The sequence below is a fragment of the Ochlerotatus camptorhynchus genome, unplaced genomic scaffold (genome assembly GCF_037179485.1).
Source record: "Ochlerotatus camptorhynchus isolate MF236.1 unplaced genomic scaffold, CSIRO-AGI_Acam_v1.1 ptg000738l, whole genome shotgun sequence".
NCBI classification, from domain to species: domain Eukaryota; kingdom Metazoa; phylum Arthropoda; class Insecta; order Diptera; family Culicidae; genus Ochlerotatus; species Ochlerotatus camptorhynchus.
In genome coordinates this window covers 85,992-113,043 of record NW_027041209.1, presented here as the reverse complement: position 1 = coordinate 113,043, position 27,052 = coordinate 85,992, and the positions used below count along the sequence as shown (strand labels likewise).

Genomic DNA, 27,052 nt, shown 5'->3' with positions numbered 1-27,052 from the left:
TGTACAACAATTTGTTATATTTCTAAAGAAACTCTGTTTTTAACATTCAAATAATAGTCGTAAACAATACAGAATATTTAAAAATATATTTAAAAGTTGGCCCAAAATAGGTTGGAAAACCTAAAGATTGAATGAGCAATATTTGACGAAGAAAAACTGCATTTCAGGTGCAAGGTATCAGAATGTTGGCTCAGATGGAATGATCCCCCATACATGGGAATTTATTGTCTTACCTTCATAAACGGCGAATGAGAACGACCGAAATTCTCGCCCAAATTTGAGTTTTGTTAACTCATAAATCACAAAGTGCAGGTACGCAGCGATGAGTTCATTTGTCTCCTGTTTTTGTCCAGGAAAAACTTCCCGAATATGAGAAAAGTGAAAATTGAATTCACTAGAATGAGTAAAGTTTTCGTCAATTTTCCGGCAGATTTTTTAGGTTTTCTATAGGAAACTCATCCCTGCATACCTGCACTTTTGGGTCGTTCTCATTCGCCTGTACAGGAAAAGGATTAAGAATGGAAATGGGAAGGGGACATTGGCGTAGCTAGAAACATTATCTGGAGGGGGCCTTGGGGGGGGGGGGGATCTGCTACATGTTTTGTTAAACTACGAATCACTGCACATTTAAAACGGTCGTTTACGATTTTCGAGCATAAGTCAGAATTAAGTGTCATGCGAGGTGTCATGTCGGTTTGTCGGTGGTACTACCAACCGGTGGAAACTAACGATTTTAAATTGGCCCACTAGTTGACTAGTCTATTGGTCCCAAGCAAATCGATTAAAGTACACAGCAAAAAAATAATTTTGATATCACATCAAAGTGGATGCACTACAATCATGTCGAAAATTTCATGTAATTTTTATGACCACATAAATAAACAAATGCAGTAAAAGCAGCGTAATGTCAGTTCATGCATTGTATTAATGATAATTTTGTCCTTTTTAGCAAGTAATATTACACCATATTTTCGACATGATTGTAGCATAGAGGTAACTCTAAGACCACTGGGTCCCGAAGAAAATCATTATTATTTTTGGCTCACTCAGTACCAGAACAACGGTCCCAAGCAGTCCCAAGCTATTTCACTCACCCCTGCATGTTCTGCATGAATCCACACACCCCTGATGTTATCTGTCAAACTTTCATAGCAAATCAAAACAAACCTAGTGTAGTAATAGAATTTCAACTAGAATAGGGTACGTTAATCGTTTGCTTGGGACCAATAGGCTACTAAAGTGGTGAGCCAATTTAAAATCGTTAGTTTCGTATTGATTGTTGATTGTAGTGCATCCACTTTGACGTGATATCAAAATTATTTTTTTGCTTTGTACCCCATTCTAGTACTAAGGGAAACACTCCTATCACAAACGAAGTGACAGACGGAGCGGCTCGAAAACTTTGGTGACTAACCTGCTATTGCAATTTTTCAGTGTACCACATGGCAACACCACTACTACTGGATTGAACCACATGGCAACACTACTACTGGATTGAACTAGCATTTTCACCAAATGTACTGGAATGTTTTGGTTCTATCTCTTTCACTCTACTGAAAACTGAAATGCATAAAAAAATGGCAAAATGATACGCACTCTTTGCACACTGTCAAAGAATCATTGTACACAAAATCAACTTTGTTCAAATCAAAACAAAAAAACTAACCCATCTGGTGGATGATGGCATAAGCTTCCAAGAAAATTCTATTACAGTGAACCACATTATTTACATGGATTTCTTCGCCAGTTAGTCGTCTGTCACTTCGTTTGTGCTCCTATAGTTGCGGTACGTTAGGTTCCTATAGTTGTGCATGGAGACTCAATACACAACTATAGGAACCTAACGCTTCTAACGAACCGCAACTATAGGAGCGTTTACCCTATACCACAGACAAACAGACATAACACTCATAAGTTGTTCATCGAACAAGCATTTAACGGTCAATTTGAAAGTATCTCAGTTGGTAGTACTGCCACCTGTGGCGCGCATAGAAAATTCCCTTGCGTTTGACGTTTACACACTACCGCCATCTGTGCAGCGTACTACCTACCACAGTGTACTCAACAGGTGGCGGTAATGTTTTAGCGACGATGTTTTACAATGAGAAATATTCAATGTGTTATGTCTGTTTGTCTGTGCCTATACTATGTTTGTTTTCATTCGCTATGAAAGTTTGACAGATAAAATGAGGGGTTCGTGGATTTTCCTATGTTTAGAGGGGTACATCGATTAGCTTGGGACCGAAGAGAGTACCAGAGCTGAGCCAAAAGGATGAACACGTTTCTTCGGGACCTTCTGGTCTATGGTCCTACCCTCGGTCCTACCATACACAGCAAAAAAAATGTAATATCGATCAATGTAATTCAAGCTGATGCATGAAATAATTATGTAATAGCAAAAAGCAGATACAATATTACATCAATGGATGTAATTTTGTTCGCAAAACCGATGTACATCGTACAACGTAATATTACACAACCGGCGGAATGATCTCTTTGCAGCTGTTTGGATGTAATATTCAACAACTTTTTTTTTCTGTGTGGTTGCAGTAGTTTGGATGTAATATTCAACAACTTTTTTTTCTGTATTGCATGTGTCGGTCTCAGGGCACGGAAATTTAAATGAGTAGTGTGTATGACAACATATAGAGGCCGAAAATTGTTGATGATGCCATTTGATCATCCACGATGACAACTACCGGTTAATCGCTGTAATCTACTGAGTTTGGACACTCTGGAACCCCGACGGAAAAATCAACAGGCAGTTTTTGTTGCCAAGCTATTAAATGGCAAGGTCAACCCTAATAAACAAATATCATAAACGAACAATAACCCAAATAGTCGAACTTTTCCACAAATGGTTTGGATGATACCCCAAACACGTCGTTAAGCAAAATAACCATAACAAATTTATTAGGGAACTGCTCGAAGCTTCTCTCATGGCGGTAAGCTCCAACTCGGATTAACTTTTAATACCGTCCCTGTTTGTATGATCTGAAAAATGTTTGCTCAGAGTTATGTTGATTAACTCTGATGTCGACATCAAACCAGCCGGACATTCTTGATCGAGATTTAATCCGAGGATAATACCGGTTGGAGCTTACCACCATCACTGTTAGATATCCGAGTGCCATCGACAACATAACGAAGTGGTACCCTTCTAGAGCAACAATTGAAATAGGCGCCAAACGTAAACAATAAGTTTAAGGTGATTCCCTGTAGCGTCCTTTTTCGTGTTTCACATGTAAAAATAGGTAAAAATAATAAGTTTTCTGTGAATGCACGTAGGTGAAACTACTACTTGTTGTATGCTGCGGAGAAGCAAGCTATGTCTGAAATTTGCAAATATATAGACATATGCGTTGCCAAAGGGGGGCAGGGGGGCTACTCCCTCCCCTAAACTCAGCAGCACAAAGGCTATCGGTAAAGAAATGGCATTCTGCCAAATTTTCCATAGTAAATTTTTGTTTCGCCCCTCCCTAGCTTGAAACTTGGCTACGCCCTTGTGTATAGACCGTATAGTCCTCGTAGATCTTGAGTTGCGTGCTCTTGAAATTGTGGTGTGCGATGGAAAAATGGACTCTACAAGGAAACACTTTATAGGCACATGTCTCGCGAATAAAAATACATCCACGCAATCACTCACTTGCTATAAAACAATGTTTTTCGGAATTATGATATCATTAGATGATATGATGTGTTGTACCTGTAAGTAAGAAGAAGAGGGTGTAAAGTATGTATTTGACTCATAGAACCTGTCAATTTCGCTTTCAGAGCGTCACAATCAGCGATCTTATGATTCGCGAGTGTTCACTCAGAGTGAGCGCTCACGAATCGTTAAATCGCTGATTGTGACGCACTGAAAGCAATATTGACAGGTTTTATGTGTCAACCACATACTTCACGACTTCTTTTTGTAACTTACTAGTACTAATTATCATTATAACATCTTATATTCTCATAATTCTGAAAAACATTTTTTTATAGCAAGTGAGTGGAAGTAACCTTGCACGCAATCTAACATCATCATCTGATAGAACAAACATCCTTTATCGAATGACATTGTTAGTTTGCGGGGATTTTTAAATTTAGAGCCATTGTTTACATTTGGTTGTTCCGCCTATTTCAATTGCTAGTCTAACCGAAGACAACATATCAAGAAGACTGGCAACATTGCCTGAATCCAAGCGACAGACACAATAGCGCTGCGCTCGAGTGAAGGTGGAAGCGCCACATAGAAAAATGAGCAAATACACAAACCTTTCTTCTGAGGATGGAACCTTTGCTATCCAATTCGTTCGAAGCATTTACCTTTGAGCGGTAGATGACGCGATTGTGCATGTCTCATACCATGTATGAGAAAATGGGAGAGTAGCCAGTCTTCTTGATATGTTGTCTACGGTCAAACCTTCTCCAACAACGATATCATCGGACGGCGTTCGGTTACAACGAAACACTAACTTCTATGATGCGTACGTTTATGGCTGTCCAGAAATTATTCCAATCTGGGGAAGAAATCTTCACACTTTTTGGCAAGGATTAGAAACACTTGAATTGTTTAGTTTTAGGCTTGTTTTCATGTAGACAATAGTAAGCATAAGCATCGAACAAGTTGCACAATATCGTAGGTGGTACGAATTCAAAACTATTAAGAGCAGTTTTCATGTAGACAATAGTCAGATGAATAAAATTGAATAATCATAATTTTGCCAAGTTCACGAGATATCCCGTACTGGAAATTTCTTGAACGGTGAATTTTGTTCAACATTTTTCAGTTAAATTGCGTTATTTTTTGTATGATTACATTTATTTAACTCCTCTGTAACACACAGTTAGAGCAATTTGATGAATTGATTTTAATGAGAGAGAGAAGGATTAGTATTTTCCATTTAATTCCACAATCCTTCTCTCTCTCATTATACAGGTATTCCACTAAGACGCCCACATTCATCAGAATTGATTTTATTTTTAGTGTATTTTGAATAGGAGTGTATCCTGTATATTTTACTCTAGTGGATATGCACCATTTTCGCTCGTAACGGTTCATATAGTAGTGGCCATTTCTGATTGTCACTTGCACCCCTTTTCTTCTGACCCCGTCAATTAAAAACAATCAAAATTGATTAAGATGTACCTAGTACACCTTTATTAACACGTTGTAAAAGAAACGTTTAGAATCCATCGTCTCCATCATCTTCGTCATCCATTTCCTCTCCCCGACCTGGATCGGTTGTTCCGATGTGGGATGAATCGAAAACACCTTTACGACTTCTCTTCGCATCATCGGATCCTCTGATCCCGGAAAACTTCTCTGCCGTGCGTTTGCGCAATTCTTCAACTCCATCCTCTGCCTCGGCCCACTCCAACACCAGTCTGCGACCATACAAATGGGTGCTTTTACACAGCGCTTCGAAGGCCTGTTTGGCGTCGCTCTCCGTAACGAAATCCACAAAACAAAAACCTCGATGACTTTCATCCGCACCGGATACCATTTTGCGCGGTAATCGCACGGATTTGAGCTCTCCAAATACCCTGAAATGAATAAAAATGTTGAGGAAAATTTCAGTGTGACATCATTCAATTTATGATTGGCTAGTACTTGAACAAATCGCGAATTTCTTTGGCATTCGCCTGGAACGGGACGTTTCTAACGAGAATTTTAGTACCAGTCTGCTTTTTCAGTTTGGCCTCCTTTCTTGCACTCGTACCGACATCGATGTTCAAGGTTCTATCGCTACGAGAAAGCTCTACCTTCCGTCCATCAATGTGAACTGAATGCAAATTTTTCAAAGCCGTATCAGCCGACTTCCGTAATTTGAACTGTATAAATCCATATCCTCGACTCTCGTTTTTATCGCCATCCTTTCGACGCACAATCTGCACCGAGTGAATAGGGCCAATGTTTTTGAATGTCTCGCGGATAGAATCCTCATTGGTTTGGAAACTAAGATTTTTAAGAAATAGTGTTGTGCCATCTTCCGGTGAAAGATCGGAATATTCATCCGGTTTGGGCGTTACTTTTTCGTCCACATTTTCCGTCGGGTGAGTCTGTTTTTCTTTGACTTTTGTTGTGGTCGTTTTGGTCTCTTTAGGATTGGCATTGTCGGCGGCATCATCCGATTCATTTACCGGTATTTCCTTCTCTGACTTCGCAAAAATATTTTCGGGAGCCCACTCGAGATAAAGCGGTAGCGACTTAAAACGCGAGTATGCCAACTTCTTGAATGCCTTTTTAGCCTCACTGGGATCCGAAAATTCGATAACCGCTAGGATTGAAAAGAAAAAAGGTTAGGGACCAAATTTTTCGGTAAGAAGATAGAGATGTCGCTGATTATATACCTGTTATTCCACTTGGAGGAAGAACTACCTTTCCCAGGAGTCCAAATTTACCGAAACGCTCCGTCAATTCGCTTACTTCGGTCCCGGAAGGCAAATTTTTAGCGAGAATCGTCGTATTGGATCTATTTTTTGGAATCCCATTGAATGCATCGAGATGAATGCCATTTTCCTCCAAAAACCGACCCATTTCACCAACGATTTCCGTTTCACCCAAAGCCAACCGAACCGCAGCACTGGTTGTTCCTCCTTCGGTGCTCAACACTTCTTCCTTTGACTTTCCGTATTTTTTGGCAACGGCTTCAGCGATTGCATTTTCACCCATGAACAGCGTATTCCAGTTATGGGAAGATTGTGCAGTTTTCTTCAATTTCTTCTCTTTTTTCTGTTTGTAGTTCAGACTGGATTCATCTTCGTCAGGTTCTTCTTTCTCTGCGTCGGCCTTGCCTGGCAGCAGGTGGAACATTCGTCCATGGAAAAAAGTACCATTCAAATCACTGTACGCCTGGACGGCGTGCTCCGGCATCAGGAATGTAACCGTGCCGAAGCCCTAGAAATATATTTTAAAATTTAATTTACGCTACAGAACACACAAGAACTGATAACTAGTATACCTTCAGCTTCCGTGTGTTTGAATCGATTGGTATATCAATGTCTACAACAGGTCCATATTTTTCAAACAGCTGCTTCAAATCTTCCTCTTTGACCGAATAGGCAAGGTTCCTAAAGAACAATTTTCCGGTTTCTACAATGCTCTCGCTACAAACCGATTCCTTTTGTCTGATCCACTTAGGATTTTCCTTTTTGTTTAGCTGATTTTTTTCCTCCTCGGTCCTGAGCCGATCTTTAGCGGTAAAATCCACAACTTTGACTTGCTTTCCACCTAGGAAACTTTTATCCTTCAACATCGCCTTATTCAGCTCGGCTTCAGTTTTGAAACCTATATAGGCAAATCCATTCTGTTTCGGTGGTATCCGTATGGAGTACGGTTTCACGGGTTTGAAGAATCGAAGCAAGTCTTGCCGTTTGATTTTTGAAGGAATATTGTGTATTTTGGCCACAAACAAATTAATCATTTTACGTTCCTTATCTTTCTCAACGACCGTTTCTTTTCGAGTGACTGGCTTTTCCGCTTCCGGTTCATCGTCTTCTTCACTGCCCGAAGCTTCACTCTCAGACTTTTGCAACTGATTGTCCCATACAGCCGTTCCAGCCTTGTTCTGCGCTAGCATAAACTCCTTGAACAGTGGATCATTTTTGTGCTTCTTCAGAATATCTGCAGCAGTTTCTTTTTTCTGTTTCTCTTTCACCGCTTTCGGTTGCTTGAGCTCATCAGATGCATCCTGCTTCTTCTTGCTATATTTACTCCAAACATTCAAATCTTTTACGTCGTTCAATGCGGCGCATGGGGCCACGCTGATCTTTGAAGTCCTCAAAAACGTGTTATTAAAATGATCAATGGCTTTCGATGCCTGCTCTTCCGTCTCGTAGCCAATGAAACCAAAGTTTCTGAACTTGCCCTCCGGAGTGTATTTCAGTTGTATATCCGTTACGATTCCGCACCCGCTGAAATGGTCCCGTAGCTTGGATTCTGTAAACTGCAGTCAATCGTTTTAATAAGTACATTATTGTGTAGAATTTTGGCATTTTGTGATACTTACCCCATTGGGGATGTTCTTTATTATTATTCGCGACATTTGTACATAGAAAGAATCACTAAATTATTGTAAATATTCTTTCCACACAACAGAACACTGATCACCGCACAGATTATTTACATTCGAAATGCACGTGAGTTTGTTTCCACACTTTGACATGCGATGTTTTTCGCGACGAAATTTCGAATCGTAGGACGCGATCGATTACTAAAAACAATGTCACTAGAGATAAGAAGCCCCTCGATTCAAATGAATGTGTCAAGTCCGCTGATCCAGCCAGCTGTCTGTTGTCTGATGCTAGCCATTCGCGAGTGAAGTGTACATCCTACAACAGCTTGGAACAGATAACAGTTCTAGCAGTTACTGCGCAGCTAGAAGAAAAAGGTTGATTGTGAAATTCTGTACTGTACAACGCACTGCTCATTACAAAACAATAACAATGGCAGCGTTGCAGAAAAGTTTTGCCTCTTTACTTGTACTTCGCCGTACCCAGAGTGTACCGCTGGCTCTGTATCACGCTAATGTTTTGGATCACTACGAGAATCCCCGCAATGTCGGTTCGATGGACAAGAAGGATAAAACCGTCGGAACGGGATTGGTCGGCGCTCCGGCTTGCGGTGACGTCATGAAGCTGCAAATCAAGGTCGATGAGGATGGCAAAATCATCGATGCCAAGTTCAAAACGTTTGGATGTGGTTCGGCCATCGCTTCGAGCTCGCTGGCCACCGAATGGGTAAAAGGTAAAACTTTGGATGAAGCCAAGAAACTCAAGAACACGGACATTGCTAAGGAACTGTCGCTACCGCCGGTAAAACTTCATTGCTCGATGTTGGCTGAGGATGCCATCAAGGCAGCACTCGAGGATTACAAGAAGAAACAGGACAAACAATAAGTTTACATACTTGTGCGGCTAGCTTTAGATTCTTGTAAGTTGTTGGTTATATAAGGCAATGTAAATTGAAGAGGGTTTATAGAATAAAGACACTTGAAGAAATCAATTTGTATTGTTTTTTTTTTTTCAGAAAGCCCGAATTTACTATTTGAATAGATAGGCACCTATATCTCTAATCCACCTCTACATCGAAAATAAATTTTACCAATTGTATAAAGCACCTGCAAGGCATCCCTATTAGCTACGCCAATGATTATTCGGTAACAACACCACCGTAATTTTCGGTCAAGAAAAATGCAATATAGGTACTTTGACTTTTCGAAGAATCCTACACAAAGCAAACGATTTCCCAAATGTTTCACATCATGATTCCATTCTATTACCACATAGCTCTCTGAACACCGGATAGTTTATTGTAGTCTGCCAGATGCCTCCAAACAATTCGACTCACTCGCCAGCGATGCACGATGCCTCGGGATCTCGACGTGACTGCACACCGTTCCCTAACTCGAACCAGCGATGTGTCCCGAGGAAAGGCATGGATCTCAGCACTGGCCACTTCACGCAACTCAACCGGAAGGATCGTATTCTTTCGCAGCGAATTAACACGTAGACGGTCCTTGGCGTGCTCAACCACACACTTGCGGCGTTTGGCATCCTTGATCATTCGCCAATCGGTCCATTTGTTGCGTACTTGTTGAAACTAAAAACAAAATGTCGTACATAAATTCAAAATACGGTACACTATATTGAAGATCTTCTTACCCCAAAACCGGCTAAATTATGGCCGGATGTGGCAAATCTAGCAAATAAAGTAACTACGGACATCGTTCCGCAATGTTCAAAACAACGATTATATAAAGCGGATGTGCTGTGTGGTGCTGGCTGTGCTGCAGAATGGGGATGGGTGTTGTGTTGTGATTATGGAAACGTCAACAATCGTAAACATACACTGAACCAAAACATCCTCCTATAATCGAATGAAAACTGTTTCGATTGCGCCCTAAGAGGAAGAGGAGACAATACGGGGGCGAAAACGAACCACTTTTATGTCAAACGCGAACCAGCTCGTGATTGGCCGATTTGAAGTGCGTAAGATAGAGATAGAAATAGATATAGATAGAGATAGAGATAGATATAGATAGAAATAGATATAGACAGAGATAGATATAGGTAAAGATAGATATAGCACAGACAAACAGACATAACACTCGCAAGTTGTTCATCTAACAAGCATTTAACGGTCAATTTAAAAGTATCGTAGTTGGTAATACCGCCACCTGTGGCGCGCATAGTCAATTGCCTGCCGCCATCTGTTCAGCGTACTACCCACCACAGTGTATTCAATAGATGGCGGTAATGTTTTAGCGACGATGTTTTACAGTGATAAATATTCAATGTGTTATGTCTGTTTGTCTGTGGATATAGATAGAGATAGAGATAAAAGAGTACACGGCCAATCATACCAACTCAGCGACTGAGAATAATTGACTCAGAGAATTTTCTTTCCATACGAAATTTACTCATATTTGGAAGAAACTGCAGTTACTCATAGCTTATGAGTAACTGCAGTTTCTTCCAAATCTGAGTAAATTTCGTATGGAAAGAAAATTCTCTGAGTCAATTATTCTCAGTCGCTGAGTTGGTGAGATTGGCCGTGTAAGAAGCCAGTTGTCTCCTAATACAATACAATTACACACATTTTTATTGACAAATTTCCATGTGAAATTTCACATGATTTTCATCTGACCACACATAAACAGAATCCACCCAGAAGCACACACAAAATTTATGAGGCAAATGAATAGAATGTGTGGTTACAGATGACTTTTATGTGTACACAAATTAAGTATTTGTCCGACACATAGGTATCATTTGTGGATCACATTGCAAAAATTCATGTGTGGGACACATAAAAACAATCTTTGAAATTTTATTAGTGTACTAACGGGTGTTCAATAAAAAATGAGAATTTTTTCAGTCATATCAGACATAACATTTGATTACGGCACAAAAGCATTTGTAAACAAACTTTCTAAGGCCCTTTACACGCGAACCAAAGTACGCCCACGCAAACCAATACCACTTTCGGAAAGGTGATAGTTTCCCCTATCCGATGATGTTGCTGGTTTGCGTAGGCGTACTTTGGTTTTCGTGTAAAGGGCCTTAGAAAGTTTGTTTACAAATGCTTTTGTGCCGTTATCAAATGTTATGCCTGATATAGCCAGTAAAAAAAAAATTCAACGAATTCAGTATTTTTAATTAAAAACATAATGTTTCTTCTTCAAAAAAACGTATATTGGCGAGGGCCCTGGTCAGCCGTACGACGCAACTTAGTCGCGATGCTGTCACAAGAGCGCTGAACGGCACTGAAATCATTCTCATTTTTTATTGAACACCCGTTATTTCATATGAGACCGATATGCGATTATAAGTAGGAACATAATTTCCAATGTATCAATAAATTCTGGTCAACGGTCTTCCGTTAACTGATATGTCTATAATAATGTTAGACAGGGACTTAACTCCTACAGGCAACCCGCATAAACGCGAACCATCACATGACCTTACCGATAATGGTTATAAATTGTTTATAATCCCTGCTAAACTTCAACTGAAATGGTTATGGAACTTTACATGAACGTTTGTGTGATAAAGTTTTAACCTTATGTATTATGGTTTTTTGGAAGCGAACCTTACAAATAATAGGTTGTTAAGAACCATTACCATTCCAAATTCTTGTTTTCTCCATACATTATCGGAAAGAGAACTATATTAGAACGTTTTTACTTATGGTTTGAGAACATTAATGGTAATGGTTATGGTAGTCAGTAAGGTCCATTAATGGTTTTGTATTATCGCTCAACTTTACGTGAAATATATCGTGAATTGGTAATCAGTAATTTGCAGGCAACCAATTCGCGATATATTCCACATAAAGTTGATCGATGTTACAAAACCATTCATGGACCTTACTGGTTACCATAACCATTACCATTAATGTTCTCAAACCATAAGTTAAAAGGTTTTAGTATAGTTTTCTTTCCGAAAATGTATGGAGAAAACAAGAATTTTGTATGGTAATGGTTCTTAACAACCCATTATTTGTAAGGTCCACTTCCAAAAAACTATAATACTTAAGGTTAAAACTTTATCATTAAACGTTCATGTAAAGTTCCATAACCATTTCAGTTGAAGTTTAGCAGGGATTATAAACAATTTATAACCATTTTAGGTAAGGTCAATTTATGGTTCGCGCTTATGCGGGAAAAGAACGTAAGAATTCCATAAGAAACAATTTAGCGTGACAATAAATGGATCGCCCCTTAGTGAACTGCGAGTTTGTGGAGTGTATAAAAGTGAATCGCAATTGAAGAATGTTTGAGAATGGCCGAAGAATATTATAGCTTTTTACTGTTAAATATCTACAAAATTATGTATCATGTTTCTTTCTTATGTTAACATATATTAGTTTAACAAACACTTCAATGTAATAATGCAAATTTGATCACAACCTTCATAAATAACAATCAAGCGTTTTGTACCATTTACCCCTATCTCAAATAAATGTGTATATGGCTGTATATAGGCAGTGACACCTGACATGACACTACAAACATTTTCAAACCCATACACACTAAAGCCCTACAGTAAAAGTATGGACGACTGTCACCACAAAACTGAAAAAAGCTGTTCCAATCGAGCAAAGCGGCCCTAATAAAAAATAACCATAAACGAACGATAACCCAAATCATTGAACTATTCCACAAATGGTTTGGATGATACCCAGAACACGTCGTTAAGCAAATTAACCATACAATTTTTATTAGGGGGTGCATTTTGACGGTTCGATTGGAACAACTTTTGACAGACGTCCATACTTTTACTGTAGGGCTTTAGTACACACTAATCATCAAAAAGCAATACTTACAAAAATGTTGTGAAATTAAACATCGAGTCACCAAAACAAACATCAATTAGGTACTCAGTCGGTTTCGGACATCGAGACGTTTATAATTATTTCTACTTGAGAGTAACAGGAAGAACATGAGCAGTGAAATTCCAAAAATTGCCGCAGCAATCGTTCTCCCACAAATTGGAGGATGGATAAATGGATATCTAACACGACAGGAGACAAAAACCTGGTACACCACGCTTAATTTCCCTTCCTTCAAACCTCCAAGCTGGATCTTTGGTCCGGTATGGACTTCACTATACGCCGGAATGGGTTATGCCTCATATCTGGTATGGAGAGATGGTGGAGGTTTTAGAGGAATTGCACAAGGACCACTCATTCTATACGGAGCACAACTAGCATTGAATTGGGCTTGGACACCGATATTCTTCAAGAAACATGAGCTGAAATGGGTAACATGATTCATTGTTACATGTTAAGTATTTAAAATCAATATCTGAATCTATATTTTAACAGAGCTTCGTAGAGTGTGCGACCTTGACCGCTGCAGTTGCTGCTACAGGATTTGCCTTCTTCAATGTGAATAAGATAGCCGGTTATCTTTTCGTTCCATATCTGGCATGGTGCTCGTTTGCAACGTTGCTCAATTATAAAATATATGAATTGAACCCAGACAAGCCAACAGCGACCATCGAAGAAATTAAAGAGGAAAAGGACAAATAAAACGAGAACAATCAAAATTTATCAGCGACTGTCGTCGAAATAATCAATCATTACCGCACCGCATTTCCATATGCATTATTTAAATTACTACCTATATTTTGAATAGAAATATTAACAAGGATATTAAATAAGTATTTCGATACTCTCCAAAAAGCAGTGCTATTAAATCATTCAGAAAGTTATTTAGGTATTTACACAAGAATTCACCAAACATCACATGAATAAATGCACTGTAGTGTTGCACAACAATTTTGAAAGATATATTTCATTTATTTTTCGTCGATTTATTTTCCGCTGGTTCGGTCCTGAGTCAATCACTTCTAAGCAGCTAGCGGCTTGATGTCGTCCTCAACTGTAAAAATCCAAGGAGTGCAATGTCTACTCCCGATTTGTTTATTTGTTATGTTTGCATCAACAGACTAGAAATAGTCCCAATGATGTGTTGTAAAAAAAGTCTGTATGACTACATATACTACAGTTACAAACGAAAATAACTAGGAAAGCAGTGTCAAGTTACTAAAAATGTATAAGTCCTAAAATTTACTTTTAGCTGTTGGGCGTCAAGCGCCTTCGGTCAGCAAAAATGGCAGAGAATCTTCGGCAAAGCATATTCCGTGTTAAGTGGAAATCGAACGTCGACGCTAACGGTTGAACACTCGCTGAAAGTCGTAAATAGCGCTCCCTAAGCTATAATTAGTTCGAAGAAGTGGAAGTCTCAGCATAAGACTGTTGCGTAGTGATCGAGGTTGAACATTAATGTTCACTTGTTGTAGAATTGCTTCGCAGTCGATTCTTCCTTGTAGAGTATCGGCGACGGTTAAGGCTCTAAAACATCTCTTCGGATACCTAAGGGCTCGACATTGATCAATTGACAGCGATTCTCGTAGCTTGGAAGACGAAGTGGGTATCTCCAAGGCAGCTTACGGAGCGCGAAGCGAAGGAAACGTCGTTGCACAGATTCAATTCGCTCGGCCCCATTATTGTAGTTCGGGCTCCAGACTGCGGAGCAGTATTCCATCCAACGTAGATCGTACGAGAGAGCAATAGAGCGATTTCAAGCAGTAAATGTCTGTGAAGTTCTTAGTAATCTTGAAGACAAAGCCAAGAGTTCTGGACGCTTTGTCGACGACCTACGATATATGGTGTGAGTATGTCAGCGTTGAGTCTAGAAAGTCTTTCACGCAATGCACCCGTTCGATAGTCGTGCCTAGTAGTTTGTAGTTGAAAATAATCGGTTGTTTCTTGCGTGAGAAAGTAATAACTGTACACTTAGCTGGGTTGACCGCCAGTCGGTTTAGACTACACCAGTCAGCAAAGATGTCAATCTGATTTTGGAGAGAACGGCAGTCGGCGAGTGAGTGGAGGCGCAGAAAAACGTTCAGATCGTCTGCAAACGATAATCGTGGCCCTGTGATAACATGGTGAACGTCGTCGAAGTAAAGGAGAAATATCAATGGCCCCAGATGGCTACCCTGGGGTATACCGGACTTTGCGCAGAAGCTTGCTGAGCTACAAGTACCCAAAGTTACTGTCAATTGGCGCTCCGTGAGGTATGAACGAAACCATCTCAAAAGATTTCCACCGATCCCTAGCCCTATCAAGCTTAGCGATCGCAATTTCGTGGTTCAGCTTATCGAAGGCTGCCGTAAGATCTGTGTAGATAACGTCCGTTTGGGTCCGAGCAATCAAACTGTCTGTGATGTAAAACGTTAGAGTTTTGATACAGCACTCAGCGACGTGATTCCCCGGTAGTTGTTTACGTCGCGTTTGCTTCCCTTTTTATGAACAGGAAACATATCCGCAGTCTTCCAGCAAGACGGAAAGATGCCGCTGGAAAGAGAGAGCTGGAATATGCGGCGCAGTGGTTCTAAAAGACAATTGATGTTCTTTTTAAGAATAATCGACGGAACACCATCGGGTCCAACCTTAGCTGAAGTCTTAAGTTTAGATGCTGCTCTAGAAATCGTATCTGTAGTGGCTTCGACCATGCTGATCGTTTGGTTGACCAAAGGAACATTACTGGCCGCGGAAGTAATGAGATTAGCGGAGAGTTGCTCGTCTTCAAACACACTTGCAAATTTGACCATCTCTTTCGTTTTCTCTGCTGAATACTATCTTCACTTGTCGTTCTTCCAGCATCCACATGCCCAACCTGCCACGTTTTATAAGCTTGAAATATCAATTCCGTTTTAGGTAGGTACTTGATACATCTTATGTTTCACCAAAAAAAAATTACAAATTCCAAGAAGTCAATTTTTAACGAATGACATTTTTTTTACAGATAACACTAGATCACGACGTGATGCATTGTTAAATCATTTGACATCAAAAACAAATTTGATTTCCAAAAAAGTCCCAGAAAGTTGATTTTCGAAAATAAATAAATCGGGAAGGCAGAATTTTTGAAAAGGCCGAATTCCAAAAAGCCGAAAAGAGCACGCACAGAGCAAGTGGACCTTCACGCGTTACGCTAGCAATGGTCCACTGGCCCAGCACGTGGCGTTTTTGGCCTTTGATAAACGTAATTATTTTATATCAATACTCCCTTTGGAAATTCTGAGTTTAGATTTTTGTTTGCCTTTTGAAATTCGGCCTTACAAACATGCTGCCTATTTTTTTTCCTTTATAAGATAGACTTTTAGCCGAGCAATGCTGCCTAATGTTTATCTACCTTTTAGTGGGGAACCAGCCATTGGCAGTCACTCTAATAAAGAAGAAAAAAAAATCTGCCTTTCGACCGTGTCACCTGAAAACTCAACTGGATTTTACATTAACATTCTATAATAAAAAGTAATGAAAAAGCCCTAAAAGAGGGATTCTCATTGGCATTAAAAATATCGATTTCCGAATTTTCATGTATCCACCTTGGGAGATTTTTCTTTATTGATTTTGCGCCACCCCAACTCATGTCCAACTGAGCCCAAATTTTGCATAGTGTCTTTTTTTCGAAGCAATGAACATTTTGTATATGGTCGGCTTATTATTTTTTCATTGGTGTTCTAATGCACAACTGTATAGGTGCTCAAAATTCTAGAGCGCGTGAGTGAGATCGTTTGAATAGAACAAAAGTCACGTAAAATGCTGGAGTATATCCCAATACATATCAAGGATGTCATCCCAAGCGAAGAACAACAGCTGATTGTTTCGATTGTTCATTTTACAAAGCACATCACTGACATCCAGTGTGGTTTCTTGTCTATTAGATCGACAATCAACGTATAAAAATGGAAATAAATCGCTTGCCTTTTGAAGCTTCAGACGTGTTGTAGCTCTTCATACTCAACATATGACTGCGGTTGTTCATGATGCGCCTGTTGTAGTTGTTCCAAAGGCTTGACCGAGATTTTCTCACCCGTGGACGACCAGGAAACAGGTTCACTTGAGTGAAGTTTGTAGTGCCTCTTAAGCGATTCCTTTTTAGCAAAGGACTTCTCACACATGTCGCAGTTGAAGGCCTGATAGGACAAAAGTAAACATTATCGAAAACAGTAATACATATTATGCAATTATAAAATAACACACCTTGATTCCGGTATGGACATGCGAATGTTGCACTAGCAACAATTTAGTTCGGAACGATTTGTCACACAAATCGCATGAAAAAGGTCTAATATTAAGATGGCTCATATTGTGAGACCGAAGTGCTTTATGTGAAGTAAACGATTTGCCACAGGTGTCGCATAAAAGGTTGAGTAGTTTGCTGTGTGTAGCAATATGGTCATTAAGTTCCCGACGAGTTGGGAAAGTTTGCTCGCAGCATTTGTAAACGTAGCCAAGTTCTTCAATCTCTTCACCGTGAACTTGGCTTTTGTGATTTTCTAAGTTGAACGAATTGGTGTAGACCTTACCGCATTGGTCGCAAATCAACTGCGGCTTGGGATTGTGTGTCTGCCTGTGTTGATACAACGCTCGACGGCTGTCGCACACCTTCCCGCATTGCTCACAAGTACTGTTGACTTTCTTGCAGGAAATGTTCTGATCGATATGAGTCTGTAGCTCTTCAAAGCTTTTGAATTTTCCTTTGCACGTTACGCATACGTAATGACAAGGATCCGTTAGATTGATGACAACATTTTTGGAATTGGATAAACGGGGTTTTGGCTTAAGTTTCGCTGGTGACCTCAACCGGCGTGGTTCGCTATCTACCTGTAATGTGTTGCTATTAAGAAATCGAAAAAAAAACTGGTTGATAAATTGTCTTACCACCTGATCGTTCTGCATGTATTCCGGGTTGATTTCAATCTCCAATCTTTCTTCGGGAAAAGCCTCTTGACTGCTTTCGTCGGTCGAGTGCATTTCCTTAATATTGACAGACTCAATGCTCTGGAAGCTATGCCGAGCAAGGACTTCCCCTTCTTCATCATCATCAGTATCATCGTAGTGAATGAAATCTTCAGCGGGTAGATGCTCTACTTCTTCGTCCAATACTTCAACCTTCATCTTCAAAAGCGGTTCCTCATCATCTATTCGTTTGGTTTTAGCTGGTTGTTCGATTTCAATTGGTTTCTTTTTGTCTATCTTCTTGATTACTATGGATGAAGTGTTGAGCTTACGAAGAACTTCGTTAACGGAGGCGGGATGAGGTTTGGTTTTTGTTGCACTTATCGAACTAACCAGAGACCGTATTTCCAAAGGGGATATCACATTGCTTACCGAACGATTTGAGCGCTCTAGTAAATTATGCTCCACTTCCTGTGCTTTAAGAACAAATCCCTCCATCTTCTGAATTATGCTGGCGCATTCCGTACAAGCCATCTTCGGAAGGAGATCGGCAGTATCAAACTAAATAAATAAATATATTCAGTGATGGATATTGAAGAAATTAATAACGTAAAACAGTGTTTGTCTACTGATTGTACACTTACCTTCAGCGGAAAGAACCGCACCAGCTTTTCACACAACCCAGTTCCTATTAGGTCAACAATCACATCGTTTTGCTCTCCGCAGAAGCGGCAAACTTGCCCCGACGTCCAAGAGGCCATCGCAATGCTTAGAAAATGTTGGCCGCAATGTAATGTTTATACAAAAACAGACAAAGAATTTCGACCCATTTGTTTAGTTTTTGCGGGGAACCATTGTTGTGACATTTATAGTATTGGGCGATTTGGAAACAGATACTGACTACGAGTTGCACACAAAAAAAAACATCGCAGAGTGGTATCTATTAGAAATCCTGTGGCCCCTCGTAGCATGTCAAATCAAAATCGGATTCATTTCGTTCGAACTACACGTGTTATTGTTTACTGTCGGTTGCGCGTGAAACTGCTACCATTCTTTGATTCTGTGAGTGTTCCAAGAGTTGGACATGGATATAGACGGCGAGGAAGGAACGCCACAAACGCATACCGTCCAAGCGCGGTTTGTATCGGATGTTGGAGTCGAAGCGGGGCCACCACTGGACCTACCGGTCAATGTGACCAAACAACAGCTAGAATTGATATTGAATGCGCTCCAGAAAAATGTAAGCATCGGTTTTACCATAATTAGATTCACACTAAACTCCATTCTTTTCTCAGGAAGAACCAACGCCGTATTTGTTCTTCATTAACGATGACGAAGTCCGAGATTCAGTGCAGGAAACGCTCGGTTCTAAGCAGTTGGACGTTGAGAATGTACTGGACATTGTATACCAACCACAAGCCGTTTTCCGTGTACGGCCGGTGACCCGCTGTACCAGTTCAATGCCAGGGCATGCCGAGGCAATAGTATCGCTCGCCTTCAGCCCCAACAGCTTGCATTTAGCAAGTGGATCTGGAGACACGACACTTAGATTGTGGGATTTGACCACGGAGACACCCCACTACACCTGTACAGGTCATAAAAACTGGGTTCTTAGTGTAGCATGGTCGCCCGATTCATTGAAGGTCGCTTCTGCGGACAAAGCCGGAGAAATCCGCGTTTGGTGCCCTGATTCCGGTAAATTGCTCGGACGTCCACTGGTTGGTCACAAAAAGTGGATAAGTTGCATGAGTTGGGAGCCGTTTCATAAGAATACCGAATGCCGGTATTTGGCTAGCGCGGGAAATGATAACGATGTGAGAATCTGGGACGTCGTGTTGGGAACGTGCATAAAGACCGTAGCTGGCCATACCGCTCCGGTAACCGCAGTCCGTTGGGGTGGATCGGGTTTACTATACACGTCATCACGCGATCGCACTATCAAGATGTGGCGTGCCGAGGACGGAGTCCTGTGTAAAACATTCACAGGACACGCCCACTGGGTCAATAACCTAGCACTGAATACGGACTATGTTCTCCGTACCGGTCCGTTCCATCCCGTTATAGACAAAAGTAAATCATACTCTATTTCAGACAGTAAGCATTTTACTCAGTGATTATTACATACCTACTGTAACATATTGTACTAAATATTGTATTTTTGTTTTTCAGAAAAAGATATGCAAAGCATGGCACTAGAACGCTTTGAAAAAGTTTGCCCAGATGGCGTTGAATCGTTCGTTTCATGCTCCGATGATTTCACTCTGTATCTATGGAAGTCGAACCAGAAACAGTTCATTACGCGAATGACCGGTCATCAGAATGTCGTAAACGATGTAAAGTATTCGCCGGACGTGAAGCTAATAGCTTCAGCGTCTTTCGATAAATCCGTTCGATTGTGGCGTGCCGGTGATGGAGCATTCATTTGCGCATTCCGTGGACACGTGCAAGCTGTCTACAGTGTGGCATGGTCAGCTGATTCCCGGCTTATCGTGAGCGGAAGTAAGGATTCTACACTGAAAGTGTGGAGCGTGAAGGAAAGAAAACTGGCTCAAGAGCTGCCCGGTCATGCCGATGAAGTGTTTGGAGTCGACTGGGCACCGGACGGTTCTAGGGTCGCATCTGGTGGCAAGGACAAAGTTTTGAAGCTGTAAGTTTTTCTCTTTCGATCATATGCTAGTGCAAGGTATATCGTATTGCGCACATAAATGCGATGAAACTATAAATGTGCGCTGTTACGTTAAATCGTTTTGGTGTTTTCGGCGAAACTTATTTTTTTGTTTCACCAAGACGAACGCAACGTAGAAACGCACTTTTTTGAGCGATTCCGTACTTTAGAGAAATCCATAATATAATTTTATATTTTCAGGTGGACATACTAATGCTGACATGGTAGCTTCAAACATTATTATTTTCAGTTTATGAGAGAAACCATAAATATATGCTTAAACACAAGTTGGTTGTCTATTATTAATCGAAAATATTACATGTTATTCAGATTGACTCAAAATACCGGTCATTACAATGAATCGAATGAATTTATTCCTCTACATCTCGGATTCTCAAGCGGCGCCGATGGTGCTGTGGTAAGCCTGGGTTCAATCCCAGTCGACGGCGCCGGGATGTTCTGAGATATAACATCTCTGATCACGCCTTCTTTCAGACGGGAAGGGTCCAGGTGTGGGAGCTGCCTCCCTGGCGTCGGTAGCATTGGTGCTCAGCACGGAAAACTAGATTGACGGACAACAAATCAAGGAAAAAAATAATCTCGCATTCTCTGCGTCACAAAAAAATAGAACGCTGCTCGACAAAACATTGTAGGTACCTGAAACCCCAAAAATTGGGTATCAAAAATCACCAACGAAGGTTGGGCTCGCGATTGGGCGGCCAGTGAAACCCCTGCCATCAGAAAAATTAAAAGAGACACCTCCAAGTGGGCGGATCCACCGTTACATCGAGAGCCGGTCATAATTTCTCGAACACATCATACAAACATCTCCCACAACTACAAGGGAGACGGACCGTGTCATAGGATCTGTGATCTATGCCGAATTCTACAAACGGTGGATCACATTATCTGCCACTGTCCGAAATACGAAGCACCAATAACCCGCTACGACATCCCGAGAGCATCCGCGATGCTCTTCGTTCGGTAATGATCCTACCAGAATTACAGCCCTTCTAGCTTTCCTGTGGGAAGCTGGGCTGTTCGATCTTATCTGATCACCTAGCTCACCATCACCACCATACCAGATCACACTCGGAACCTGAATCTCACAACTAACCACCCTCATCAGCAACTATACAGACCAACGCAACAAAAACGGAATTCTATAAACAAACTCACAGGAACAAAGTCCAGGTGGCACAAAACAGAGTGCTTAGGATGATCCTCGATCGTCTTTTCGACACTAGAATAACAAATTTACACGAAGAGGCAGGCATTCTCTATCCGATGGTGGTGTTGATTTGCGTGGGCAAGCCTTAATTTTCTAGAAATCACCGAGAGAAGTCATTGTTTACAAAAGCTGTTACGCCCTAATTCTAGCTCTATCTAGAAATAACCAAAACAATGGCACCGATGAGCGCGGAAAGGGAAAACACCCAAAATACAATATTTGTCAACAACATTCTGTCCCAATCCATTCTGTGTAATCCTATCTCATTTTCACTCATTACACTATTGTAAATTGAATCATATAAAACCCTGAAGAGTTCTGAAAATAAAGGTTCAGTCTCGGCTATACCATTGACTTCAACGGGCCTCATAGCCTAGTCAGTAAAGGCACGGTATTGCCAAGCCGGAGGCGGCGGGTTCGATTCCCGGTCCGGTCGAGGGAATCTTTCGGGTTGGAAATTTTCTCGACTTCCCTGGGCATAATAGAGTATCATTGTGCTTGCCACACAATATACGAATTCATGCGTTGGTATTGGCATCGGAAGCTCTCAGTTAATAACTGTGGAAGTGCATTTATAGAACACTAAGTTGAGAGCACGCAATAAGCTAATATGCACTATGCAATAAGCTTGATATGCGAATAAGAAGAAGAAGATTGACTTCAACGGGAGTCCCGACGTAAGTCGGAGAACCAACGCTTCTTGAAGAAAGAAAGCCATTGACTAAGAGTGACCTACGGACTAGTGATAGTCAGCAGACCACCACTCTGGTCTCAAATGAACAGGAAGTAGAATTCCGTGTTCGCAAGGAGAATGCCATATTCAGTATGGCCACAATACATGTAAAACCACACAAATACCAGAAATAAAGATCATTTAAAGTAAAAAAAAAAACCGCCAGTATCACATCTGATGTCAGTACCTTTACATAAACGTACTACGACGTGGCAAAGGAATAAAAGAGCAAAATATGTGATGCTTTCAGTCCGCATCGTGCTCTCTTGCCGTGCGGATCTATTTGCTTTTTGCTTAAGGAAGTGTTACTACTACCTAAAGCTACAACAAATTTAAACAGCACTTTTCAGTGCTCAACCTGTAAAAATTTTCTACCTTGTTCAACTCCTCTTATTCCTCTTCGATCCTTGTTTGGACCCTACCCGAGGTAATCCTTCTTGGATATCGATTTGGAAAATTCCTCTTCGATCCTTCAGAATCTTATAGTAATCTGCTTGGAAGTCGATTTGGATAAAAATTTACTGCCGCCATGGCGCATAAACGCAAAAGAAAGGGGCAAACTCTTGACCCCCCTTCTGGTGAAATTAATTTGAGTAATCAATTTGATTTGCTCACGGATGATGAGAATGATCCACCATCCAAGAAAAATTCTAGTAAACTTTCCCGGCTTAATGCCAAGAAGGAAAAGATTCCCCCTATTGTGATAACCACTACCGACTTCCATGCTCTTCGCATGGAACTTTTGAATTTCGTGAAAGTTAAGTTTTCACTACAAATTGGACGTCGGGGTGAATGCCGTGTATTGGCTGAAACCTTGGACGGATTTAAATGTCTTCTCAAGTATCTTACTGAGAAGAAGCACAAATTTTTTACTTACGACACCAAAACTGAACGTGTGTTCAAGGTTGTCATGAAAGGACTGCCCAGTGGTGAATCCCTGGATCAGATCAAAGATGAACTGGCAAAATTACTTGGAGTTGTGCCACTCCAAGTAATCAAAATGAAAATGAAATCCCGTCCTGGCGATTCGCGCAACGGGATTTCTAATGATTTTTATTTAGTTCACTTCAAGTCTAGTGAACTAAACAACCTTAAGGCCTTAGAAAAAGCTAGCCTTATGCTCCATGTCCGAGTGAAGTGGGAACACTTCAGGAAGACTGGAGGAAATTTCCAAAACCTCACCCAGTGCCGTAAGTGCCAGGGATGGGGTCACGGAACTAAAAATTGCTACATGCCAGCTAAATGCATGAATTGTGGTGATTCCTCTCACGCAAAGGACGACTGTCCTGTGAAGGAAGATCCTAAGAAATTTAAATGTTCAAATTGTGGTGAAAACCACAAATCCAACTTTTGGGAATGTAAGACTCGCAAAGCGATCCTACAATCTCGTTCTAACCGACAGGTAGGAAACGCTCCACGTTTCCGAACAGGTACAAACTCCTCTGCTGTTAACAACGGTCAGCGAGGAACAAATTCTACATTCGTACCCGTAGGTACAAATATCACCCCTGCTTCAAATGTTTCATCTGTACCTACTCCCCTCGCTGCTAACAATGTTCAGCGAGTTAATGGAGCTACCTATGCTGCTATTGCAGCGGGTAGAAATCAAAATACTAACCAACGTTCTAACGGAAATTTTGACAATTTTGACTTAGGAAGCATTACTGCTCCTAAAATGGAATTTTTACAGAATTCATTAATTGACATGATTTCTGATATGCTTAAATCTAACTCCATGTTTGATGCTATTCAAACTGGAGTAAAATTTGCTAATAATATTGTCATGACTTTAAAATTCAGTAATGGATTTTAAAGCATTAAACATTTTAAATTGGAATGCTCGATCTCTTAAAGATAATGAAGACGAGCTATTTAATTTTTTGAGAGTTCATAACGTGCATATTGCCGTTATAACTGAAACGTTCCTTAAACCTGACCATAAGGTTAAGAAGGACTCAAATTATTTAATTTATAGAAATGATCGTCTTGATGGACCCTGTGGTGGCGTTGCCATCATTATTCATAGACGAATCAAACACAAAATACTTTCTTCATTTGAAACCAAAGTTTTTGAAACTTTGGGAGTTTCTGTTGAAACAAAATTTGGACAACTTACGTTTATAGCTGCCTATTTGCCATTCCAATGCGTAGGCCAGCAAAAGAATTTTCTCAAGGGTGACCTTCAGAAACTTACCCGTCATAGGTCTAAATTCTTCATTATTGGTGATTTTAATGCAAAACACCGCTCATGGAATAATGCTCAAAGCAATTCCAATGGTAATATTCTGTTTGATGATTGTTCTGCAGGTTATTACACTACAATATCCAAACAGCCCAACATGCTTTTCTTCTGCAAGAAATCCCTCAACTATTGATTTGGTCTTAACTGATTCATGTCATCTTTGTAGCCAATTGGTTACCCATGCTGACTTCGGTTCTGATCACCTTCCAGTAACTCTTGAAATATCCCAAGAAATAATTTCTAATCCCAACAGCTTTACTTTCAATTACCATAGGGCTGATTGGGAGCAATATCGAACATTTATGGAATATAACTTCGATCCAAACATTCCTTTGCAAACCAAAGATGAAATTAATTATGCTCTTGAATCTCTGACTACTTCTATAGTTGAAGCAAGAGCTGCCTCAGTACCAAAATGCGAGGTTAAATTCGATTCAATTATAATAGACGATGATCTTCAGCTCTTGATCCGTCTTAAAAATGTCCGTAGGAGACAATTTCAAAGAACACGCGATCCTGCCATGAAAGTTATCTGGCGGGATTTGCAAAAACAAATTAAAAAGCGATTCTCTGCCCTGAGGAACAAAACTTTTGAAAATAATGTTTCTAAATTAGACCCGAGTTCCAAACCCTTTTGGAAACTCACAAAAATTTTGAAAAAACCTCAAAAGCCAATTCCAGCGCTTAAAGAAGGTGGTAAAATTTTGATCACAAATTTGAAAAAAACCTCAGAAACTTGCTAAGCAATTCGAGAGTTCCCATAATTTCAGTTTGGGTCTTACTAGTCCTATTGAGAATCAGGTTGCTCGGGATTTTCGGAATATTTTCTCTCGGGAAAATATTTTTGATGATTCCTGGGGGACTGATTTGGACGAAGTAAGGTCTATAACTAAAAAATTTCAAAATATGAAAACTCCAGGTGATGATGGAATTTTCTATATCCTCATCAAAAAACTCCCAGAGAGTACCTTGTCTTTCTTGGTAAAATTATTTAACAGATGTTTCCATTTGGCATACTTTCCTGATAAATGGAAAAATGCAAAAGTTGTTCCAATTTTGAAGCCGGATAAAAATCCAGCTGAAGCTTCTAGCTACCGTCCAATAAGTTTGCTTTCTTCAATAAGTAAACTTTTTGAAAAAAATATTTTGAATAGAATGATGCTTCACATCAATACGAACTCAATTTTTGCAGATGAGCAGTTTGGATTTCGCCATGGGCATTCAACTACTCATCAACTCTTAAGAGTTACCAATTTAATTCGTTCAAACAAATCTGAAGGCCACTCAACTGGAGTTGCTCTTCTAGACATAGAAAAAGCATTCGACAGTGTTTGGCATGAAGGTTTGATTGCTAAATTGAAAAAGTTTAATTTTCCACTTTACATTATGAAATTAGTTCAAAATTATTTAACTGACAGAACTCTGCAGGTAAATTATCAAAATTCCAAATGTAATCGACTACCTGTTAGAGCAGGAGTTCCTCAGGGTAGCATTCTTGGGCCTATATTGTATAACATTTTCACTTCGGACCTCCCTGATTTGCCTCAGGGTTGCCACAAATCTTTGTTCGCTGATGACACAGGCATTTCCGCTAAAGGAAGAAGTCTTCGTGTTATTTGCAGCAGACTTCAGAAAAGTTTAGATATTTTCTCTTCTTATTTACAAAAATGGAAGATTTCTCCCAACGCTTCCAAAACTCAACTTATAATATTTCCACATAAGCCCAGGGCTTCCTTTTTGAAACCTAATAGTAGTCACATAGTCACTATGAACGGAGTTCCAATTTCCTGGTCAAACCAAGTGAAATATCTTGGATTAGTTCTTGACCAAAAATTAACTTTTAAAGATCACATTGAGGGCATTCAAGCCAAATGTAACAAATATATAAAATGTTTGTATCCTCTTATAAACAGGAAATCCAAACTTTGCCTGACGAATAAACTTCTAATATTTAAACAAGTTTTTAGACCGGCCATGCTTTATGCTGTGCCAATATGGTCTAGTTGTTGCACTACCAGGAAAAAAGCACTTCAAAGGATTCAGAACAAAATTCTGAAAATGATTTTGAAGTTGCCTCCCTGGTACAGTACAACCGAAGTACATAGAATTTCGAATGTTGAGACTTTAGCACAAATGTCCAACAAAATAATTAATAATTTCCGGCAAAAATCGTTACAATCCTCAATTGCAACGATTAATTCCCTTTATACTTAGATAAGATTTAGTTTTAGTTATTTAGTTTTAAGCTATCAATTGTTATACTGACATGCAGGTTTAAAAAACCTGTTTAAAATACTGAATTGCCAAGACAGGAACAATGTAAAAACACTTAGATATATATCATAACAATTAAGGCTGGTAAGTTACTGTAGTAACTGGAGCACCTAGGTTAAAAATGAAATGTAGTTTATTTTGAATTTGGAACAAATAAAGAG

The 27,052-nt window shown here is 40.0% G+C and overlaps 6 protein-coding genes across 6 annotated transcripts; 3 read left to right on the top strand and 3 right to left on the bottom strand.

Moving 5' to 3' along the window:
- Window positions 1–5,032: 5,032 nt before the first annotated feature.
- LOC135714829 (probable RNA-binding protein 19) lies at window positions 5,033–8,186 on the bottom strand. Its single transcript, XM_065238200.1, has 5 exons — window positions 7,998–8,186; window positions 6,951–7,934; window positions 6,340–6,886; window positions 5,600–6,266; window positions 5,033–5,532 (listed from the first exon to the last, which is right to left on the bottom strand). Exons 1-5 carry the CDS (start codon window positions 8,031–8,033, stop codon window positions 5,172–5,174), a joined length of 2,595 nt encoding a protein of 864 aa, XP_065094272.1. The 5' UTR covers window positions 8,034–8,186; the 3' UTR covers window positions 5,033–5,171.
- Window positions 8,187–8,317: 131 nt separating this feature from the next.
- LOC135714830 (iron-sulfur cluster assembly scaffold protein IscU-like) lies at window positions 8,318–8,993 on the top strand. The gene has a single exon (XM_065238202.1). The coding sequence runs from the start codon at window positions 8,434–8,436 to the stop codon at window positions 8,884–8,886; it is 453 nt and encodes a 150-aa protein (XP_065094274.1). The 5' UTR covers window positions 8,318–8,433; the 3' UTR covers window positions 8,887–8,993.
- Window positions 8,994–9,238: 245 nt separating this feature from the next.
- mRpS14 (mitochondrial ribosomal protein S14) lies at window positions 9,239–9,786 on the bottom strand. The gene is made up of 2 exons (XM_065238203.1): window positions 9,652–9,786; window positions 9,239–9,589 (listed from the first exon to the last, which is right to left on the bottom strand). The coding sequence occupies exons 1-2, from the start codon at window positions 9,712–9,714 to the stop codon at window positions 9,266–9,268; spliced, it is 387 nt and encodes a 128-aa protein (XP_065094275.1). The 5' UTR covers window positions 9,715–9,786; the 3' UTR covers window positions 9,239–9,265.
- Window positions 9,787–12,895: 3,109 nt separating this feature from the next.
- On the top strand, window positions 12,896–13,546 carry LOC135714839 (translocator protein-like). The gene is made up of 2 exons (XM_065238210.1): window positions 12,896–13,254; window positions 13,319–13,546. The coding sequence occupies exons 1-2, from the start codon at window positions 12,934–12,936 to the stop codon at window positions 13,523–13,525; spliced, it is 528 nt and encodes a 175-aa protein (XP_065094282.1). The 5' UTR covers window positions 12,896–12,933; the 3' UTR covers window positions 13,526–13,546.
- Window positions 13,547–16,432: 2,886 nt separating this feature from the next.
- Window positions 16,433–18,527, bottom strand: LOC135714835 (zinc finger protein pita-like). The gene is made up of 4 exons (XM_065238207.1): window positions 18,391–18,527; window positions 17,729–18,307; window positions 17,048–17,671; window positions 16,433–16,980 (listed from the first exon to the last, which is right to left on the bottom strand). Exons 1-4 carry the CDS (start codon window positions 18,505–18,507, stop codon window positions 16,780–16,782), a joined length of 1,521 nt encoding a protein of 506 aa, XP_065094279.1. The 5' UTR covers window positions 18,508–18,527; the 3' UTR covers window positions 16,433–16,779.
- Window positions 18,528–18,761: 234 nt separating this feature from the next.
- On the top strand, window positions 18,762–20,714 carry LOC135714834 (protein Notchless-like). The gene is made up of 4 exons (XM_065238206.1): window positions 18,762–18,986; window positions 19,042–19,840; window positions 19,916–20,393; window positions 20,613–20,714. Exons 1-4 carry the CDS (start codon window positions 18,831–18,833, stop codon window positions 20,623–20,625), a joined length of 1,446 nt encoding a protein of 481 aa, XP_065094278.1. The 5' UTR covers window positions 18,762–18,830; the 3' UTR covers window positions 20,626–20,714.
- Window positions 20,715–27,052: the final 6,338 nt, after the last annotated feature.

What these genes read in the sequence shown, in the direction of transcription:
- LOC135714829 (XM_065238200.1), bottom strand. Translation starts at nt 8,033, where the DNA reads ATGTCGCGAATAATAATAAAGAACATCCCCAATGGG. An exon ending in TAAAGAACATCCCCAATGGG is followed by an intron (nt 7,935 to 7,997) that starts GTAAGTATCACA and finishes GATTGACTGCAG; the next exon opens with TTTACAGAATCCAAGCTACG. An exon ending in TCCTCCAAGTGGAATAACAG is followed by an intron (nt 6,267 to 6,339) that starts GTATATAATCAG and finishes TTTCAATCCTAG; the next exon opens with CGGTTATCGAATTTTCGGAT.
- LOC135714839 (XM_065238210.1), top strand. Translation starts at nt 12,934, where the DNA reads ATGAGCAGTGAAATTCCAAAAATTGCCGCAGCAATCGTTCTCCCACAA. An exon ending in AGAAACATGAGCTGAAATGG is followed by an intron (nt 13,255 to 13,318) that starts GTAACATGATTC and finishes ATATTTTAACAG; the next exon opens with AGCTTCGTAGAGTGTGCGAC.
- LOC135714835 (XM_065238207.1), bottom strand. Translation starts at nt 18,507, where the DNA reads ATGGCCTCTTGGACGTCGGGGCAAGTTTGCCGCTTCTGCGGAGAGCAA. An exon ending in ACATGCAGAACGATCAGGTG is followed by an intron (nt 17,672 to 17,728) that starts GTAAGACAATTT and finishes AACACATTACAG; the next exon opens with GTAGATAGCGAACCACGCCG. An exon ending in ATGTCCATACCGGAATCAAG is followed by an intron (nt 16,981 to 17,047) that starts GTGTGTTATTTT and finishes TTGTCCTATCAG; the next exon opens with GCCTTCAACTGCGACATGTG.
- LOC135714830 (XM_065238202.1), top strand. Translation starts at nt 8,434, where the DNA reads ATGGCAGCGTTGCAGAAAAGTTTTGCCTCTTTACTTGTACTTCGCCGT.
- mRpS14 (XM_065238203.1), bottom strand. Translation starts at nt 9,714, where the DNA reads ATGTCCGTAGTTACTTTATTTGCTAGATTTGCCACATCCGGCCATAAT. An exon ending in ATAATTTAGCCGGTTTTGGG is followed by an intron (nt 9,590 to 9,651) that starts GTAAGAAGATCT and finishes TTTTGTTTTTAG; the next exon opens with TTTCAACAAGTACGCAACAA.
- LOC135714834 (XM_065238206.1), top strand. Translation starts at nt 18,831, where the DNA reads ATGGATATAGACGGCGAGGAAGGAACGCCACAAACGCATACCGTCCAA. An exon ending in TGAATGCGCTCCAGAAAAAT is followed by an intron (nt 18,987 to 19,041) that starts GTAAGCATCGGT and finishes TTCTTTTCTCAG; the next exon opens with GAAGAACCAACGCCGTATTT. An exon ending in ATCATACTCTATTTCAGACA is followed by an intron (nt 19,841 to 19,915) that starts GTAAGCATTTTA and finishes TTTGTTTTTCAG; the next exon opens with AAAAAGATATGCAAAGCATG.